This window comes from Atractosteus spatula, chromosome 8 (assembly GCF_055471065.1).
Source record: "Atractosteus spatula isolate fAtrSpa1 chromosome 8, fAtrSpa1.hap1, whole genome shotgun sequence".
Classification (NCBI taxonomy): Eukaryota; Metazoa; Chordata; class Actinopteri; order Semionotiformes; family Lepisosteidae; genus Atractosteus; species Atractosteus spatula.
This window is the reverse complement of record NC_142713.1, coordinates 18,275,890-18,297,232: the sequence shown is the minus strand read 5'-3', so window position 1 is coordinate 18,297,232 and position 21,343 is coordinate 18,275,890. Positions and strand designations below refer to the sequence as shown.

Below are 21,343 nucleotides of genomic sequence, written 5' to 3'. Positions count from 1 at the left end.
GGACTGGATCAGAAGTACAACAGCAGATGTAAGGAGGGTGTTTCAGCAAGTCCTAAATTTTATGTTGGTATGGTATGTGTGCAGCTGTACATAGTATGTTGTATTCCTCATGCTGTAGGTGCCAAGATATAAAAAAGCAGTTACACTCTAAAGAAGATGGAAGTTAGAGCTCCTAAATTTAATTTTCTTTTTTAATTAACAAGCATATTGTTCCTGAAAGTCAATATGGGTGGTGGTAGTGATAAAGCTGTGCACAAATTTCAGAGAGACAGTTCACAGTTTATTATTTAGTATGATAGAATTTTAGTAATTTAGTAAGTACTCTCTAATAACACCTGGAAACTTATTTTTCTGAAGAGAGGCCTTTTCATTAGCAGCAGATGCAGAGAGCTTCGTTTGACTCAATCCACACATACTCAGCATCGCCCAAATCAGACAGATTACATTAGTCTGAGGAATTGACTAATACTCCACTCAAAATAACACTATTTACAGGTAAAAACAAACATGTTTTTAAAGGAATGCAGTGAAGTTTTTTTTTGTCTAAGGTAATAAGACATTTGAACCAATTTTTGTTTTGTGTGTACGCTTTGATGTTATATTTTCTACCATGGATCATTAGAAAAAGGTTATGAACTGCAATAGATTTTCAAACAATCTCACTTGCATAGTTCTGTCATTTCAAGCCTGCCCATAAGACTTATGCTAATACCCTGCTGTGCGTCTCACTTGCCAACATTGGCACATTATTAAGAAATGAGAGCAATGTAAAAAACCCTGAGAGGTGTGGTTACCACAAATGCATTGAGCCTGTTTGTTCTGTCAGTCAGGCAGACTTCCTCTAGAGGAAGAAGTGTTTAAATGTCTTTGCACTGTGCAGCCTAGATGTAACTGCTGTACTATATGTAGGATACAGGTTGAGTATAAAGTTAGTCAGCCTATTCAAACAGCTGTGTTGTGGAGCTGGTGCCCCACAAAACAATGAAATGGGATAAAAATACAAAAAGAACATTGAGTTAAACATTGCTTGACAATGTTGGAGCAGTGAGCACTATATCAACTCAATTTGGTTCTGATCATCAGTCTGCAAGGAAGACCATGGCACACGGCTGCGTGAAACTGCCCACTCTCAGCGTCCGTGGGAATCTAGCCCATGTTCCCACTTTTCACAGTACTGTTTCTGGGACACTCTTTATATTATTTTCAAATTGGTTATTGTGGTTTTGTTAATTACTGTTGAACAGGGCTGAGACTCCACAACAGCACAGGGTACAAACTCTACAACAGCGCAGGAGGAATGAAATCAATGTATACAATATATCCCCCAAAAAGTGCCAGTTGTCAATAGACCTCCCTGGAGCTGGCACAGCAGAGCCTCATCCTTCAGAGGAGACGTAAAACCGAGGTCCTGACTCTCTGTGGTCATTATAAATCCCAGGGCGTTTCTCGAAAAGAGTCCCGGCGTCCTGGCCAAATTTTCCATTGGCCTTTACCAATCTTGGCCTCCTAATAATCCCCATCTCTGAACTGGCTTCATCACTCTGCTCTCCTCCCCACTGATAGCTGGTGTGTGGTGAGCGTTCTGGTGCACTATTGCTGCCATCGCATCATCCAGGTGGGGCTGCACATTGGTCATGGCGGAGGGGAGTCCCCAATACCTTGTAAAGCACTTTGAGTGGAGTGTCCAGAAAAGCGCTATAATATTGTCAGGATTATTATTATTATTGAATGTAGAGACCGATGCTCCTCTCATTTGCAACACCACAGACTCGCACTTGCCCAGTCCTTGGGAAGCTTATGACTCTGTTAATTGAAAAAAATAAACATAATCCTTTAATCTTTCAACACAGTCATGCTTGTTTCCACTTGGCAAGGGTCTTCATAGGCTTTGTATTTGCGTCTAGGTTTGGACTCTTACTGGCCTGTCGCATTGCTACCCCCGTACCCTGCTGAGCAGCTGTGGAGCCTGATAGGTAAACGTCAGCTTCAGTCATCGCCAAAAACGGTTGATCTGCCAGGTACTTTGCAGGTTGAATGGCGGAACGACCTGTTGTCCCTGGTCAAGGTCTCTGAGTCCGCACCATGCCGCTTACACTGTTGTGCTTGACACACTTAGCATTGGGCACTAAGAGGTATCCTGAATTGCCATATACATTTTAAAGTTTCTTTTTGAAGTCTAAACTTATATATTTAAAATATATTTTATTATATCTTCATTTGGCCTTTACTTAAATATTAAGACTGCGCAATCCAAGAAATCTTGTTAATTTATGCCACTAATCCACTAATAAATATCCACCATATTATAATATTATAATTATATAATCCACCATAAAATTCAGAAGCTAGTTTGTCAGTCTTTTTAGAAGCTCTAAATATTAGAAACTGTAAATGTGTCAAGGTGCATACAGTGCATTAGTAGCCAATGAAGCAAGCTTCCTCATAATACTGTCTTTGTAAATTTCCATCTGTGCTTAAGTATAAATTTGTTAACCTTTTCAACTTAGTTTTACTCCTCTAAATATCATTATGGATTTGTTCTATTATCGCATCTGTTACAATACAACTGTTTAAGAACAACTGCTGGTGTGAATGATCTGTTTGGTATTTGTTTTATACCTGAACTGAAGAAAGCTTATAAATGAGAGGAGGACGTTCATTACCTCTTGTTCATTTGGGAACTGAGTAGCCATTCAATCCCAGAATCACATTCAGGTATTGCCTGAATAGTGACAGAGAGTTAGATTGCTGTACTATTCATTGCGTGATTGACCGTCACCAGTTTTCAATTCAAGCTCTTTATTTCCCCCTTTTGACTTTGGGTCCTCAGAGTCCTTTGAGAATTTTGCAAAATTAAATCAAATCTGTATGTAAGCTTTTTTTTTAAGACTAGAGTTTAACTTCCATTAACCAGTCTCGCCATGTCTGTTTTTTTGTTGTTGTTATTTCTCAGCACCTACGGTGTTAGCAACCCTTATTCTTCTGTAGTCCATCATTTATCATACCTCAGTTTGAGGTTTTCTCCATTGTGTGTTCGGTGTTTTATTCATGGTGACCAATACTTGATCAATGTGCTTATGTGCATTTTCTAACCACTTCATCCAATTCGGGGTTGTGGGGTCCACCCTGGACTGGAAGCCAGTCGCTCGCAGTGCACGCGCACAGTCACAATCATACACACATTCGCACCAGGGCCGATTTTCCCAGGAGCCAGTTAGCCTACCAGTATGTCTTTGGACTGTGAGAGGAAACTGGAGCAAGTGTAATCCCAGGTAAACATGGGGAGGTCCAGATTTGAACCCAGGGCGCCAGTGTTGTGAGGCAGCAGTGCTAACCACTGCGACATTGTGCCACCCCGTCCACACAGAGTTGCCTTCAAATTTATTTATGTCAACTGTTCCTTAATTTATAGTTATTTTTGAAAATTTCTGGAAAGTTCCCAAAGTTACTAATTGCTTGGCAGTTGTCTTGCCCTTTATCAGTTGCTTAAGCTGGCGTAACGCTACAGGACTCGACGTGACTTCTAGTCAGAGAGCATATCAAATTAAACGACTGCAGTTGCTGAATCTCGCTGCCTTTTCTGTCCTAGAGGGTGTCAAATTATATGACTAGGAATCGCAGGGGGTGACTAATTACACGATTCTGTCACGGCTTTTCATCATGGTTCCAAATCTCGTATTACGCTGCGAAAGTACCGCAAGGTCGCCTCATTGTGGAAGCCAATCAAGATGGAGCACACCGGAATAAGAGGAGGAGCTCCACACGAAAGAAAACAAATGATAAACACGAAACATCGAGGAGACATCTGTGCTGGCTCCAAAGTTCGCCGAGCCTCTCCTCCATTTGCACAGTCCAAAACACTCGCTTTCCTTCTTTCCTTGAAGCCGCATTGTATCCATTGGACTTCCGGTTGAGGGGACATTGGCAGTTGACTGTCGCAGACACAGCCCACCCCAACGACTTGCAACTCGTTACGAGAAAATCAAACCTGTTTGATTTTATAGTAGAGAGTCGTAGGGGCTATTAAGTGCGCTCTAACTGAGTCGCTGGGGGTGTCACACTATACAACTGACGGTAATGGGAGCGCGCTGCGACTCTCTCCAACTCGCTGTGATTTTCTTACGATTGTGTAAATGAAGGCTACGGTTGAAAATCGTAGGAAAAGTCGTGTAGTGTGACGCCAGCTAGCTGGAATGTTGTCTGTTTGATCATAATGCATGACAATACAGTTCAATCCCTGTTTGTTTTTCAAGGAATAGCTGTCTACCTCCCAGGCATCACACCTCTTGCCATACAATGCAGGCAAAGGTCTGTGAAGTAGTGTCATTTTATGGATCTGGGATGGGCACCTCCAGTCCTTGAGAGACTTGAGAGTCCTGCAGGTTTGCTTAAGATCCGAAAACCAGGTGTTTTGCCCTAATAATCCACATATATAGTTCAGTTATATAATTAAGATTAGAAGGTGCAGTGTCCCTAAGACCTGGAGTTACCTGTCCACAATTAAATGATTTTTAGGTTTAGCTTTTATTAATATTTCAATAGCATTATTACATAATGGAAGTGAGACTGATTGGTCAGTCAATAACTGGTTTTATTTTCATTGATAGATATTATACTTGTAATTTTCCATTCCCTTTGTACAGACACTTCAAATTTTCAGATTAGAAGGGATAAACATAGTAAAAAAAAACTAATTTAAAAATTATTTTAATTCCTTTGCCCTACCTCCTTATTAATACAGAGCTAAAATAAAAGGTCTTAGTTTGAAATAAACCGTTATTTAGTTTCAAAGTTAAATCAGAGATTGCCAGTGGTTTTTAGCCATAAACTAATGTAAATTAATTTAGTAGCATGTAGTATGGCTGTAGTTTACAAGTTTTAACTATCTTCTCTTGCTTTTCTTTTTTTAAATTATACATTTTCATCAATGTGGGAAAAAAACTGAACCTCCCTTTGTTTTTACAGATGTAATCAATGATTCAGCTTCCTTGGCTTCTCAGAGACAATGTTGGTAGAGATAAAACTATCACGTTTTAAGAGGACATAGGCCTAGTTGACGGGTGGAATTGTAACACTGTGCACAGTGTTGGATAGTTGAATGAAATCATTTAATAAGTTATGAAATGAAATATGTATTTCTATCTACACTAATTAAAGCTAGGAGAGCCTGCAGACTTAGATTTTAAAACAAACATTTGTTTTAAAAGTGAGTATAGCAATGAAAATTGAAAGCTAAAAACTCATGTCCTTTTTTTCTACCCATGTTTTAATCAAAGGAGAAGTTGTCAGTGCATGGACTCTTCATGTTTATGTAATTCTTCAAAGTGTATTATCAGTCACGGTCTCTTGGTTTTGCTCTCTTTCCTAAGTTGTGTGTATGAAATGACTGAAAGGGATTCAGAAAGGTGAAGATCAGTTTGACATCGGTATAGACCGAATTGGCACATCATCTCTGAATGTTGGTTCAGTCAGCAAGATGGTCTCTGCCATCAAGTAAGTCTGGTTGTACATTGTAGTATTCTAAGAATATTCTTATAGCCTTGGACATTAACTCAAGAACTGTTGAAGGCAGTCATTTGTGGTTAGATTTTTCCTGCTGAGGTGCATTCTGTATTGTTGCTTCTAGAAGCCAAACAAAGCCACAGCTGAGTTGTTTTTATCAAAATGATTGGTTTGCCTATGTGTGCATTGTAGTTCCTTACTGTACATGGGACTCTGATCTCCACATTTCAGCACTTCTTCTTTGATGACCACCTGCAGTCTGCATAAAATAATAGCCTACCCTTTCAAAGACATATTGAGCCACAAAGTCCTTTCATCTTTTTGTTTGCAGCAAGAACCGTTCTCTGTTCTGTTTGACCTCGTGGTCCCTCTTGCTACTGTGCTACAGTAGCCTAGATCATCTAAGGTACAGAGTAAAATTAAAATTTACTGCATTACATCCTGTAGATATCGGGCATCCGATTGATAGGACACAGAAGGCTTCAAAGGGTTGAGTCATATGAACGGTTTCCAAAATAGGGTTCAAAATTAGAGAATGCAGCTTTCACCAAAGTGAGTATAGGTTGATGTGACTTTCATAGTAGACAAATATGCTTCATTAATATCCAGATCTGTTCAACAAGCTAGCATTCGTGTCAGTGATGCACTTCAGCAAGTGTGTTATTTGGTTTGTGATTTTCCATTGTCTTTACAATAGAAACAGGCAAGGACATTTTCAAATATTTTTTCGTTGGTGAAGGTACATACCCAGAAATGAAAAGAACAGATAACTAAAAAACACATTTTTAATTTCTTGCAGACTTACATTCAGGTGTACTGTCCTAATTTCCTTGTTTCAAGTTCAGATAGTTCAATCATTTGCTGGTGTGTTTTTTTTTTGTGGTTCATCATCTTGCACTTAATTGAGAGTTGTCTTTCCTGATGTGAGCTGTGCATTTATTACCTTACTTGACTCTAATGTAATGAGGAGCAAATGAGACAGCTTAGTACTGCTTGTTTGGACAGGTTGTGGCAGTTGAATGTGGTTGTTAGAATTGAATGTGGTTTCTTTGGAAAAGCTACATCATGGTATGTTGCGAGTGGTTGTTGCATCACTTGAAGTATGTCTGTTTGCTAGTGACTTTGCCAACTGATAGATGTTTGCTCATTTCAGATTAATACTTCCCTCTAGCTTGCTCTTTCGCGGGTTCATAATTAGTTTTTTAGGGTTCTTAATCAATATCAGAAACGGCAAGTTTTCTAGGAAGCATAAACTTGTTGCCTTGATATTCATTGGTCAAATAAAACCCAAGCCTGTTGAAACAGTTGTAAGTCATAAGATAGTTAACACTTGTATTAATTGAATAGAAATGGAGGCTAGGTTTACATGTAAAACATTTACATATTCCAGAATGAATTACATTTTTGAAAAATAAAGATATTGAAACTTTGACAGGTAACCACTGCCTTTTACCTTTAAACAATTTACTCAGTATTGCTGTTCAGTAACTTCCTTTGACACTGCTGGTAATCGCTTCTAAAAATTTTATTTAAATGTTTTAATTCCAAGTGCTGATCTACCTTCAGTTCATACACTTTTTTTATTGATGATTAAGCATCTTTAGTGGTCTGAATATGTCATTGTTTCATCTCATTTTGTTTTATGTTGCAATCTTGTAAAAAGTTGGTATTTTATAAAGTTAACTTTACTTTATGTCTGGAGATTGTCACATTTCATGTTAAATCTAATCAGTTCTTCTATTAAGTTATATTCAATTCTTTATTATGTATACGAACATTACGTAAATTACGAGATACATATTGCTCCTATACAATATAGCAGGTATACAATATAGCTTAGAGATATCCTTTGACACTTATACTCTGTTAGTCAGTAGACCTATGTAGTAACGTCACCTGCTGCATTAAAGCATATTTATCTCATCATATGTTGTTCACTTTGTGCCTTGAATGTGTCTAAAATTAAAAAAAAACATTCAGATTGACACAGTACAATTAGTTATTGGTGTTTTGAACCTCAAGTTGAAAAGACTTTTTGAAGAAGTATCCTGTCTTATTTGGAATTTAACGCTTTTTAATAGGTTTGTGCCCAGTTTAAGTGAGCGATTCAGAGTTGGATACAAGTAAATTGTGCGTGGGTTGTGTTTTCCGCATTTTTTATTCATGGCCCCCTCAAGCTCATGATTGCTGCTTGAATTATGGCATAGAAATCCACAAGTGAGGGCCTCCGTCGCATTTCTTTCTGACTGCACTGCACACATGCTCTTCTTGTGAAGTAAACTGATGTCATTAACCAACTCTTCAAGTGATGTACATATCGGCAGCTGCTGTCACTCGCGTAGACAAATCTGGGGGTTGATACTTTGTAGATATGCTCAGAAGAGCTGTGACCGGAATTGGACCTTGAGATCGACCATTTTTCTGTCATCTCCAAGTGGAGTTTTCTGTCCTGTGGGCTGCCTATTTTGAAGCAGCAGACTACCCCTTGCTGAGACCATGTAGGCAGGAGCGAAGCCACGTAGGCAGTTGCCAGCCCTAAATATGGCTCTGCCACCCCATTTTAGGCATCGCCTAAAATCCCATATTGTCTTAAATTTACCAACAAAAGAAAGCATAACTTCAGAAACAGTTACGACCCATCTTAAGTGTTTTTTTAAGAGTGTACTTGCAACCTATATTGTAAGTGGTAAGCATCCGCAAATATGTGGCAGATGATTGTAGATTGTTCCCATGCGGAGAAGTGAAAGTTGCACGAGATTTGGCTTTGGCTTGCAGATCAGTTCCATCTTACCTGCAGTTAAAAACCAGGTTACCAGTAAAACTAGTGCAGAGAAGAATAGTAGGACACCTTTTAGTAGTACATCGCAAATAATATCATTTCGTGGATGTAGGTAGAATCTCCAACACTTTAACTAACAGGCTCCCATGTCACCCTTTGTCATACTCTGCTGTGTCACATACTGCTGTTCTGCTGAAGAAGAGCAGTCTTCATGTTCTGCTGCAACCCATTTTCTATATATGCCATCTGGGCTAGCACCTGATAACAGGTTATTCATCAGCTTCTTTAACCTGTAGAATGTCTTTGAGAGTTGGTGTAATTTTCTGTAAGATCATTCTTTCCAAGACTACAAGCCTACCAACAGGGAGATAGGGTAGTAACTGGCAATAAGCTGTGGGTACTTTCTTAGCTTCAGGAGGGTAATTGGTGGTGGTGGAGGGGAGACCCCATTACCTGTAAAGCGCTATATAAGTGTAAGCAATTATTATTATTATTATTATTATTATTATTATTAGGGATTTCACCAGGATGTCATATGTTTGGAGTGTTATGGTTATGAATTATGTAGGTTAACTGGTCTAACAGTGAAGAGGCAAGAGGATGAAGATGTGTGAGAAATAGTGGGGAAATATTGTCCAGAGTTATTCCAGAGATCTTTTAAATTTCAGGCAGGTAGGGGGGTGTGGGTGTTCTTGGATCTGGTATTTGGCATAATTGGTGCTTTTTGTCATGAGCTTAAATCCTTTCCTGTTTGGATTTAAGAGGCTTTGTCCATTTTCACCAGGTCACTGGCCGTTTGGTTGGTGATTAATGGTTTCTAAAGAGGTTGCCACAAAAATGTGTGAAATTAAGTCTACTAGTGGTTATCTCCCATCATTTATTATTTGATTTTGTTGAGTGACTCTGTCAGGTACTCTGATAGGTTGGGGTGTCATTGGGGTTTAATGATGGATTAAAAAAGTCTAGAAACCTGCTGAAATCCTTAAGAATGGACAGTATTGATGACCTCCATTAGTAAAGATGGAAATTTCTGGGACAGTGACAATGCTGAGACCCACTATGCCTTGATTTGCAAACGTTGTTCACTACAGGTACCTGAATGTCAATGTGACCTGCACTAGCTAAGAGGAAAATTCTGCAGGACGGTGCTGTCCCAGCAAGAATGGTCTGTTTGTCTTCCGGTAGACAACAACGATTAAATGTAAAACCTCAAGTGTAGGACTAAAGGCTAAGAAGACTTTGTGCTGTGGATTGATGTGTCACTATTATTTGGGTTAAAATTGTGAATGCCCAGCTTGAATTTGATCTATTAGTGAGTCACAAGCTTCAGTGTAAATGTAATTTTCAGGGGTGCAGTTCATGCTATTGATTTTGTTGACTACAGATCGTGTTAAGATAAACTGCTTCACAACTTGCTGCTTTGTTGCAAAAAGTTATTGCAAGTCTTTTTTTTTCATTTTCCAATGCAGGCTTCATAATGTAGAAATAAATGGCTGATTACTTTTGGTTCTGTAGAGTGCCACAGTTCAGTGCAAGTTTATCTTTCACTAATGATAAATTGTTTGCTCAGCTGAATGCAGTCTGAAGTAGTGTGCAGCTAGAGTTTTAATTCCCTGACATTAAAGTAAAATCCGTATTTTTGGTGAAGTGAATTTGTATCATACTGTAATTTGCCAAGAGACAGAAACAGCTGTTGCAGAAAAGGCAGTGTTCAGATTGTCTCAGTCAACAGTCCTGACATTTAACGTTTTGATGGGTTCACCCAGCAGCTTACTGGCATTTTAATCAAAGGTGGAGCACACATATTTGTGATGAATCACATTTCATTAAACACCTTCTCAGAAAGTTGATAAATTTAAAGGTGAATGCATATATGATTAAAAAATTAATAGGAATCAACTATCTGCTGGTACTTTCAGTAAGTCACTAGATGATTGAATTCATTTTCTCTGATATGACTTGGGTTTTTTTTCCGTCTCTGAAAATCAATACAAAAACAAATTTACATATAATGCTAAAGACTATTTTCTCATAGGATTTTTTTGAATATGTTCAGGAAATCTGCTAAGTATTGTTTGTTTCGTAAACTTTTCTGCATGCATGAAATCTGTACATAGGGATTTAGATTTTTGTTTTTCAAATGCATAATTGATTTCAGTTTTCTAATACCTCACTCAAATAAGTCACAGTGTGTTTTGTAGAATGCAGAATTATCGATAAATTGTTAATTATATGGAAAAATATTCTAAATGAACCAGGGGCCATTGAAAATGTTAAAAGATTGATTTTAACCTAGGCTTTTGATTTATGATTTAACAGTGTGTGACAGGGCACATCTGTGTTTTGCCTGGAGGCAGATTTTTTCCATGTTCTAATATTATGTGAATACATTTCTTTCATTTCTTGGGTTGGGTTATGCAAAAGGACATAGTTGCACTTTTGTATTTCTGTATTTTCGTAGTTGTATTTTGAGATGTATTTCTGGTTGTCTTAAGCACTGATGTGTAACCTATTGTTTTGACAGGTTAACAACAATATCTCAGCTGAAGTGGAGCGAAAGGAGAAGTTCCATGCTGGTTAATGAAAGGATTTTTACCATTCTGTGCACTCTGCAATCTGCAAGACAAATGTTCGCCTGCCTGTGGAAGAGGTTTAATTAAGGATACACACATTTTATTGACAGGTATTGTTTTTTATTGTGAAGTGAGGGAAACAGTACTTAAAGGTTTAATATAGTGCCTTCCATACGTTATGGGACAGTGAAGTCAAAAGTGCTGTTTTTGCTGTATACTCAAGAAATTCAGATTTGAGATCAAAAGAATTTCACCTTTTATTTTTGGGTATTTCTGTGCTTACATGTTGTCCCGCTTTAGAATAATAACTCTTTTTTGTGTTCAATCCCCTCATTTTAGGTGACCATAAGTATTATGACAAATCAATTTAAAGTCAATTAAAGTAGTATAAAACCTCTGGAGGGCACAGCAGAACAGTGCCCTTTTAAACAGTTTAATCCATGCATACAGTCTCAGAAACTGCTTCTTCCTATGACCCTGGATTATACTGAGCAGCAATTATTGTAATTAACTTTCCTGTAACCGTTGTCTCTCAAGGTGTGGAGGAATTTTGGCCCATTCCTTCTTCAGATCCCGTCACGTTTCGATGGGATTAACTTTGACTAGGCAATTGTAAAACACAGAATTTCTTTTTGGGCAGCCACTCTTTTGTAGATCTGCTTGTATGTCTGGGCTCAATGTCTTGCACTTTGGGCTCAGCTTCAGGTCACAGTCAGAAGACATGACACTCTCCATTAAAATCTTCTGATGTGGAATTCACAGCTGCCTCAGCAATCCAGTACCTGAGGCAGCAAAGCAGAGTCCCAAACCAACACACTCCCACCACTACCTTTGACTCATCAATCTAGGCATCATTGTTCCAGATGCCTTGTGAATCATATATGTGCTCTTTGTTGAACTTCCGATGGGCAGCAATGTTCTTGATGGTGAGCAGTGGTTTTCTCCTTGCTATCCTTCCGTGAACACCATTCTTGTTCAGTCATTTTCTGATAGTTGAATTATGAACAGTCACAGTCAACAGGGTGAAAGTGGCCTATAGTTCCTTCTATGTTACTCTGGGGTTCTTTGTAACTTACTTGAAAATTTTCTGGTTTGTTCTTGGAGAGATTGTGGGTAGAGTGACTGTGGTCTTAAACTTTTTTTCCATTTGTAGTCTATCTGCCTTTGGATTGGTGGAATCCTAAATCCTTTAGTATGGTTTTCTAAGCCCTTCTGAAATGATGAGCATCAACAACTCTTTTCTGAGATCCTCAGAGATTTCCTTAAATTGTGGCATGACCTATTTCCACACCCCTGTCTGGTGAAGAACAAACTCAGTGTTTCAGATAATTATCTAAGGTGGAGCCTTCAGTCCCTAAGATCCACCTAATTACTTAAACACCAGTTTCAAATGATCCCCTTAATTGAGCTGATGATGTTCACTTACTTTTTCACATACCTTGTATCTTGACCCTGTTGGATATTTACATAAAGTGTTTTGGATTCAACAAGGCTATTATGGTAAAATTGAGAAATTTCTGTATTTATCTTTGAGGTTCAAACTTATTAGCGATGCACACGAGAGAAGGCTCTATTGCTCATAGTGTAGAGCCTGATTTCTGGCAGAGACCCACAAGATAATGTCTTGTAGTGTATCCAGGTAAAAAGCTTATGATAACCTGGAATTTGAGTATTAGTGCCTCATAAATGAACAGGAGAACATTTCCACTCTAAATGTCACTGGGCATTAATGTATTTTGTGGAAGATGGGAGTTAAGTACTGCAGTGTATTAATGTCAAGACATGAACTGCAGAATTCTGGTCAATGTTTGAACAATGTTTAGTACCTTAAAATGTGATATCAAGGATGCCAACATTTAATAATGAAGGCTGAGAAAGGATCTTAAACAATATTTTGCAGGTGAAGCAAAAATACCCTTAATACATTCAATTTATTGTCATATGTACATGAGTATAATGAAGTGCTTACTTGCATGATTTCTTCACATTCCTAACATTAACTTCAAAATATAGCACCAAGTTTTCCTACTTTCCTTAAGGGTTTGATTTTAGCACTGTCAATAACAATACTAACGTCACTGACTTTTGCAGGGTGATTTTAGGTTATGTTCATAGACTCCCTAGTCTTGAAACCATTTGTTAGTTAGGTCCTTGAAAGTTCGTTCAGATCCAGATGTTAGTATTGAACAGACACCTATTAATTACAGAAGCTCCTGCGGTAGTATCTGATTTGGTCTGTAAATTTAAGTTTCTCAGCTCAGCAAGTGAAATCAGTGATGGGGAATGATCAGACCAAGAAAAAAATAATGTAAATAATGAAATGGTTAAATTCCCAATACAGAACCCAGAACTCCCCAAAATTGTGAGCCAACAGTTTAAAACAGTTAAGGTTTACAAACCAGTTCCAGCTAACTGCAACCTCACTTTTACGGCGTTTTAAACAGCTAATTGCCCACAAACGTTAATATTAAAAATATGCTTATTCAAAGCAATTTATCACGGTCTTATTTTTTTTTTACTATGACAAACATCCATAAGTAGCTGTGTGCAAACTCCTAGAATAGCTAAAGGTTTGTCATTCATCCAGCTCTGCACACAAAAATGTATTTACCACAGAAATGAGTACGACACCAATTCAAAACTAAAACAAAACCTTCTTTGAAGTGCATTTGGGGTTGTTAAGAGTTATACACTGAATACTTGTAGTTGATTTTAGTCTGCCTTTGTAATTTAATCTTGAGCTATTGCTGAACTGAAAACTAGCTTTCGAGAGAGACATTACAATAATGTTAATTTATACAATTGCCAGATCCAATAGCCTGGGTTTGATTACCTGTCTCTGGTTTTGGGAGCCTTCGTTGTTCCATATTCATTTTGCAGTGTAGGGTTATATTTTAACAAACATGGTTGAGCTAAAAAGGCTTGTGTCAAATAAAAAAAAAATGTCAAATTAAAGTCAATAAACTGTAGGTACTTTTTGCCATTTTCTGTTTTAATCTTCATTTTCAGTTTCGCCTAACCCAGACCCCTACAGTAATACTTTACTGTTTTCAGACTGAGACAGCACTTGTAATATTGTACCTAAATGATCAGATAGATTCTTAAATATGATTCCCGAAGTAGTTTTTTGTTTCTCAGATACTGTACCGTATATTAAGCTTTTTTTTAGTTTTGAAAGTGATTTTGTTTGAAAGAATTGTACAGGTAAATGTCTTCGTTCTTCTGCAGTTGCAAATCTGAAACAACGGCTTTATTTGAGATAGTCATATACATAACACTACTTGTTTTTGCAGTAACCCTAATGTTACCCAGGCAGTATTGTTTAGATTGTTTATTGGCTCAATGCTTTTTTGGTCAGTGTCACCTCACATCATAAAACAAACTCTCCCAAGGGGTCTAGAGCAGCAGTATCCTCTTGCGTCAGCCCAAATGGGCATTGCATACCAATGCTTTAGCTCCATTTTTTGTCTCATTAATCGGGATGAAAGCAAAGAACAAAGAATCCTTGTCCCGAAGGCACATTTAGTAAATCCAGGCCTACATCTGATTTATTACGCCTTAACTGACCTCATCAGTAATCGTCGTATCGTCTGTAGATCGGTGTGCCTGATCACGATGTTCTGGAAGTTCGACCTGCACACCACCTCCCACATCGACAAGCTGCTGGACAAGGAGGATGTGACGCTGCGGGAGCTCATGGACGAAGATGACATCCTGCAGGAGTGTAAGGCCCAGAACCGGCGGCTGCTCCTCTTCCTCAGCCAGGACCACTGCATGGAGGAGCTGGTCACTCTCATCACTCAGGAGCCTCCACAGGACATGGACGAGAAGATCCGCTTCAAGTAAGCCTGCTGACTGCCTCGGTGTGTGCGGGGGTCTGAGGTTGTGGGCCAGGGGTATTGCTCATTTTCCCATTACTCTGATCAGAGTATATAGTTGATTTGAAGGTCTTTTTTTACTTGTTTGTGAATAAAAAAATAACACTTTATCCCTTTTAAGTGAAACATTTTCTTGGAGGCAACCTAAATAATGCAAAATGTAGGATCGGGATTGTTCACTCTTGAGTAATTTTGAGCTATGCTTAAATTACTGTAATAAATACATCCAATCTTCAGTCGGAGATCTCAAGCATGCAAGAAGACCTAAGAATATTTCTGGCGCTAAAAGAGTTCTGTAAAGAAGAGTGGGAGGGGGATTTGAAAGCATGAATAGAAAGACTCTTATCTGCCAAAGGGAAATGTTTGGAAGCTGTGATTTCTACCAATGGAGGTGTTACTAAGTATTGACTGACAGAGTGCCCAAACTTTTGCTTGTGCCGTATTCACTGTTTTATTAATTTGATTATCTATGAAACTGTAAATAAATACTAATTGTACATTAAAAATTTGAGGAAAGATGTCATGTTTAGGTTTGTACCACACAGAGGTTGTGTCAAATTGTTTTCACTTGCAGTTTCAGCTGTGAATCAACATACAATTTACCCAGGGGTGCCTAAACGTTTGTACACAATTGTAGGTACTTATAAGAGGAGTTCAGAAATGCCCTCAGTGACTTCTTTAAACCAAGTTTAAAGAACACTCCCTCCTTGACTATAAAGATTAAACTGTTTTATATGTCCATAACACATGCCATCCTTCCATAAAAATGTATACCTTGCTGCCAACATGCTAACATATTGTATTATTGAAAGCCACTTATTTTTTGTTTTAACTCTTTTTTTAGCTTATTTTATAGCATGATTTCTGACAAACTGCATTTCAAATATATTGTGATCTGTTTACTATGGGTTGGCACAGTGAGAGATATCTACCAGTGGAAAATTAATATTCAGCACATAATCTTTAGCTCAGTCTCCTGTCACCTTGTGATTTTTTTTTTCTTGTTTCATCCAAGCAGAAAGATAGAATGATCAAGATGCTTGGGTATTCCTGTCCCCTTTTCTAAAACGCTGCGTGATTCAGATTCATGTGTATGTTTTGATAGCTTGGTTGTGTTCCTATGGCAACAATGCTTGACTATAAAAATAAAAATAGAACCACAGCTGCTGTTCCTCAAACCATGATGGTTCAAAAGGAAATGCACCTTACCTGTCTCTGTATCTTCAGAAAACAAATGTTTGAAAGTCAAAATGTTCTTTTGGTGTGCAGTGACCCCAGGGGTCCTGTGCCATGTCACGAGCCTTTTGACCTGCAGTTGTATTCACAACTCCCTGGTATTCTGTTTGCCTCAGTGTTGATAATAATAATGATAATAATAATAATAATAAACTTTATTTTATATAGCCCCTTTAAAGGTGGCTTCTCAAAGCGCTTTACAGGATGACAGTGATGACAGTTGATGGTGATGGGGGCTTTTTGCAGCTTAAAGCTGCTTTATATCATGCAAGTAGTCTTATTTTGTAAAAACAGTACGAGTAAGCAAAATTAAGCACTTCCCTTCTGGTGAAAATATGTGAGGGAAATTGCTGTTTTAAAGTGATTCTGCATGAATGCAATCAATAATTTGCAGTTTGTCATAGCTTTGAATTGTTGGTTGATTCCCTAAAGAAAATGCTCTCCATATTTTTTGTACATTATACATATACATATATGTATTTTTTCAAATAATTGTTCCATCTATTATTTTACAGTGTTTCATTGGGCTAACTACCATAAACGATGTAGCTGTTAAGCTTATCAGTGAAATATAACTGGGGAAAAAACTATTAGCCTATACTGACATCTGATGTTTTTCAACTTAATGAAATTATTAGAGTATATACGTTTCAAAGAAAGCATCATGGAAAGATGTTTTTTAAGATTGTTACCTAAACAGCCTGCTTCCTTCTTGTTACTGATACAGTTCTTTCACATCAGTTCTTTTGCATAATCTATGAGGTCAACAGCACACAATTCTCCAGTCCATCTCAAAGTTCTATGACATCATTGTAATTTATATAGGCAGAGCCCAAATGACAATGCTTCTGATTCCAAGGTGTTAATCAGTGTGAAATTATACATGGTTTGGTCGCTTGCAATTAATTTCTTTCTGTCCAGATCATATGGGTAGATTGCCACATGAACACTGAAATGATTAAAAAATAAAATAATATGGAACATGTTGAAGTAGTTTGAAAACAGACCCTCTTGGGGGTTTTTTAAGTGAATTTTCCTTTTTTGAGCTGAGAACAGTTACGCAGTTGCTGAAGAAGCAAATTCCATTTTTGAAGACATTTATTTATTTGCAGTTAGACTTCAGCCCTTGATGACGCAAAGTGTTTGTTTAATATTTGATTTCTGAATGATTGCTTTAAACCATGATCCAAAATGACTGTAAAATGAAATTTCTAACCGTGGTTTGGACATTCTCTTCATGCAGTTTTTTTTAAATCCTTTGAAATGAATGTAGTTTGCCAGTAGTCTTATTGTTTATTTGATTTTAATGGTTTTCTGTTACTTGAAGGATACAGAGAACGAAAGAGATCTTAATTTTCTATAATATTATATAAAATAACAGTGGGAATGCTTCACTTAATGTGGTAAAAAACACATACCTTCTGCATTAGCGCTACACAACATGATTTAACAAAATATATCATTCTTTTGCAAACATTTGTGCAAAAGACATTACAGGCACATTTTGGTAGCAGTTAATGAAGAAACATGGTTTCAGTTGAAAGCTAAAACCTCAGATTAGAATGATGGAACTATTAAGGACTTGGGAGCAGATAGTGTACAGCTCAGTAACAGTGGTCCTGGTTTGTTCACGTGAACTTTAATTTTTTTATATATGTTTATCGGTGGTGTTTTATGTCAAATAAGACCAACCAAGTGTTTTCAAAGGAGTTATGTAAATTGTTTTTGCCATATCAATGATAAATTGCCATACCAATCACTATTAATACTGTATCACCACTTGACTAGTTAAAAGCAGTTGTAAGATTGTGCATTGCTTCCTGGCCAAAGTGTTTGTATCCAAATTGACACAGGCATTTAGTAGCTGCCTATGTTATTTGATTTTCTTCCTAGGAAATGTAAAAAAAACAAACTTTAATGCCTTGCCACCCGTTTTGCTTGCAGGTATTACATAGTTTACTAATTTCCCCTTTGGTTGGGAGTCTGAATCTTGGAACTTAATGTGCTTAGTGGCTTAGTGTGCATTGGTACAGTCAAGTTCTCATTACCCTTATTAGTCATTATTTCTCCTTTGTATATTTTGATGGTATGGCTTAAAATATGAATGCTTACTCCAGTCAGTCAGTGAAAGATCAATCAGGACCCAACAATACATGCCTTTTGATAGGTTTGTCTGTTTTGTGAGAATAACAATGACATTCTCACTTATCTGTTTGATTCTGAGAGTCATTTTCTGCTGCTTCACATTTCCACTATGTCCTGAGATCAGAATGCAGTCTCTTATCCCATTGCCCTCTGGGTATAAACAGAAACTGTGCACTGCATCAGCATTTCCTGCAGAGTAGTGTTTTCTAGTTTTGCAGATCTAGCCCTTTTTCTCCTTTGTTTCCCCTCACTGTGGGTCAAGTGTTCCGTTTCCTGTAGAGATTTCATTGAGCTGGCACCTGGCAGAATATCTGCCTTTTGCACTGTTACTCTGCTTCGGAACTGTTTCTTTGTTGGTCACTGTGTCTTCCATGATAGATTTCGTGGCAAGATTTTTATGTTTTTGTGATGGGAGCTGTAATGCATTGAAACAGACTGATCTTTTCTGTCATACCCAAGATCAGGTATTTCCTTTGTTAAAAGGAAGAAACTGTTTTAAAGTAAAGTTTCTAACTGGGGCTTCGTTTATAATCCAGTTACTCTGCAGTCCAACATACTGTATAGGTCTTTCACTTATTTAGTGGTTTTTATGGTTTCACTAATATAATGGTGGTATTCCTGGGAGAAAAAAAAAGGAAAAAATAGTTCAAGTAAGGAGCTGCGTCAACATGCATAGGCTGCAAAGGAACAAGTTAAAGGTTTATTCCATGCTGGAAAGAGAAGAAAGGAAATGGAACGTTTCGGCTGTGGAGCCTTCTTTTTTTGCTCACACCCGAAGAAGGCTCCACAGCCGAAATGTTCCGTTTCCTTTCTTCTCTTTTCAGCATGAAAGAAAAAAATATAATCGTGCTGCACGACTTGTATTCTTTTTCTCCACAATCCTGAGCCAGCAACTTAACAAGTGGCTGATAAAGTCCACACAATTAGCTAGCGGGGCTGATTTAAGTGCTTCTATATTTTGGTTGTAATGCTGGAATGCACTGTTAATCTGTGCATTTTACACTTAGCTTTGATCAATATGTATGTGTACAATTTAAGCACAGATGCTTGATTCTAAGGACTTTTCAGGATCTAAGGGCACATGATCCTGAAATTAAAATTGTGAACTGTTGTACTGTATGGAAACAGTAATAAATGCAATTATACAATGATATATTGTTGTTTAAAGTGCTTTGTATGAAGCTAAAATTGTTAAATTGCTAGTTTAGAAAATATTTTTAGGACTGTAAATTATAAACAATTGTAAAATGTACAATGTCCTTCCTGTCATTTCTGGAATAGGTTAAACTCATTATAGAAATGAAATATTTGTAAATCTTTTTCATGCTAAATTTTTGCAAAGATCTTTGCAAAGACATAAAGTGCTTGAAAACTCTCAGCTAGTTTACACTGCTCAGAATTTAATGTGATTATAATAAAAACAGGCAAATTTGGATCAACAACATTGATTATCTGTGTTCTTAAGCTTTAGCATGTGTTGAATATCCTTTTTCTTTTTTTTACACATTGCTTTTGATATCAGGCTGCATTTTTAAGATCAATGTCCTTCCTTATAGAATCTGTGTTTCTTTCAAAATTATTTGTTGTCAGAAAGAGGGTAAAAAAAAGTTGATCACATTTAGCACTACAGTGTAATATTTTATTTTAAATTGCAAAGTATGATGTTTTTCCATGAACACTTACAATTTTCATCTGTTAATGTCCTCAGGTATCCAAACATTGCCTGTGAGCTGCTGACATCAGATGTGAACCACATCAACGATAAGCTTGGAGGGGATGAGTCGTTGCTTGAAATACTGTACTGCTTCCTGGAGCAGCCATCTCCACTTAATCCTCTTCTGGCTAGCTTTTTCAGTAAAACTATCGGCAACCTCATTGCTAGAAAAACAGAACAGGTATAATAATTAAAAATAAGCAATGTTTTCATTGTGGGATGTTATTTAGGCCCAATGCTTTTACAAGAACAGGAATATTCATTGAATCTGCAGTGGACGGGGAAATGTTGATCACTATTACCCAGGAATTTTATGATGTTACCGTTTCTGCATGTCTGTCTACTAAGCAGTCTGCTAGTACATTCTTAGATTAATTTTGGGAACATATAAGGGTGGTTAGGGTTAGAGATAGATGGAAACTCAGTTTGTTGCTGTTGCCAGTGCTCAAGTCTAATTTTAACAAGCAGTCTTTAATGATATTTCAAAATAATGGTATTGATCAAAATCAAGCTTTGTGTTGAATTCCAATATTTTAAAAACTTTCAACATGTTCATGAATTCCTATCACTTTGCTATGATGCAGGAAATGCTAGAGCGAGCATGATAAATGTTTTTTTTAAAATTATTTTTCAGCCTTGTCTAGGCCAGGAGTGTCAAAAAACGACCTGCCAAGCCTGTACAGCCCTCACACAAAGCAGGTGCCCTTAGTGATGTTACTGTATCAGGCTCACAGACATGCAGACCCTGTGCTTCTCTACCTTTGCCCAATCACAGTGCTCCTGTTGGATATTGTCACTGATATATTTCGAGAGGGGCTTGCATGAAAATGGTGGGATAAAAAATTGACGTGTACACATATTTCTCAATATCGTTCCTCCAAATTGTGGAGCAGCCTCAGCGAATGAACCACCATTGTTCCCATGGGTGTTTTTTTATGATCTCAAATGGATATTTTTGAACATAGTAGGAAGGGATTTGTAATTACATTATTAAAGAAAAGAAAAATAAACAGTGGTTCAAAAGCAGTGGAGAAATGTATTTGTAGAAGTTAAGGGAAAATTGAGATGTTTCAGTTCAGCTGTTTTAAAAAGCAATAGTAGTTGTAGAAGTGAATTTTTGCTGTTTTATAGTGGTGATATCTAGCAGATAAAGCTTTGTATCTTTTGTGGAGGTTTTGACAATACCTTCAGCCAAGATTTTTTGTGATTGTTATTCCCAGTTGAACACTAGAAGTCTGCTAAGAATGAAACAAGTCAAGCTGCTTCTGACTCATCACTGGCATTGTTTTACTTTAGTTCTTTAGTTAAGTTCAGCACAGTGCAAATACTTTTCAACTGCCTTTTTAGGCCTTTCTTTTGCTTGGTTTTACAGTCAGGGGAAAGCTGCGCTTATTTTCTTTTCTTTTGTAATACCTGAAGCATATTTTGCCAACATGATGTTGAAAATAAAGAGGATGTTGAACTATAAAAATCACTAAGTAAACAAACTCACAAGAGAAAATCCTATGATGAGAAA

The 21,343-nt window shown here is 37.4% G+C and overlaps 1 protein-coding gene across 2 annotated transcripts in view; it reads left to right on the top strand.

Annotated features, from left to right (window-relative positions):
• ppp6r2a (protein phosphatase 6, regulatory subunit 2a) overlaps nucleotides 1-21,343 on the top strand; it is a 64,871-nt gene that overhangs the window by 14,560 nt on the left and 28,968 nt on the right. Inside the window, exons 2-4 of one of the 2 annotated variants that reach the window (XM_088922811.1) lie at nucleotides 10,806-10,964; nucleotides 14,451-14,696; nucleotides 19,822-20,008. In XM_088922811.1, coding sequence (XP_088778937.1) covers nucleotides 14,470-14,696; nucleotides 19,822-20,008 — 414 coding nt within the window. In that variant the 5' untranslated portion in view covers nucleotides 10,806-10,964; nucleotides 14,451-14,469. Of the gene's footprint in view, nucleotides 1-10,805; nucleotides 10,965-14,450; nucleotides 14,697-19,821; nucleotides 20,009-21,343 lie in introns of those variants that run through there. The other variant, XM_088922810.1, reaches the window with a different exon arrangement.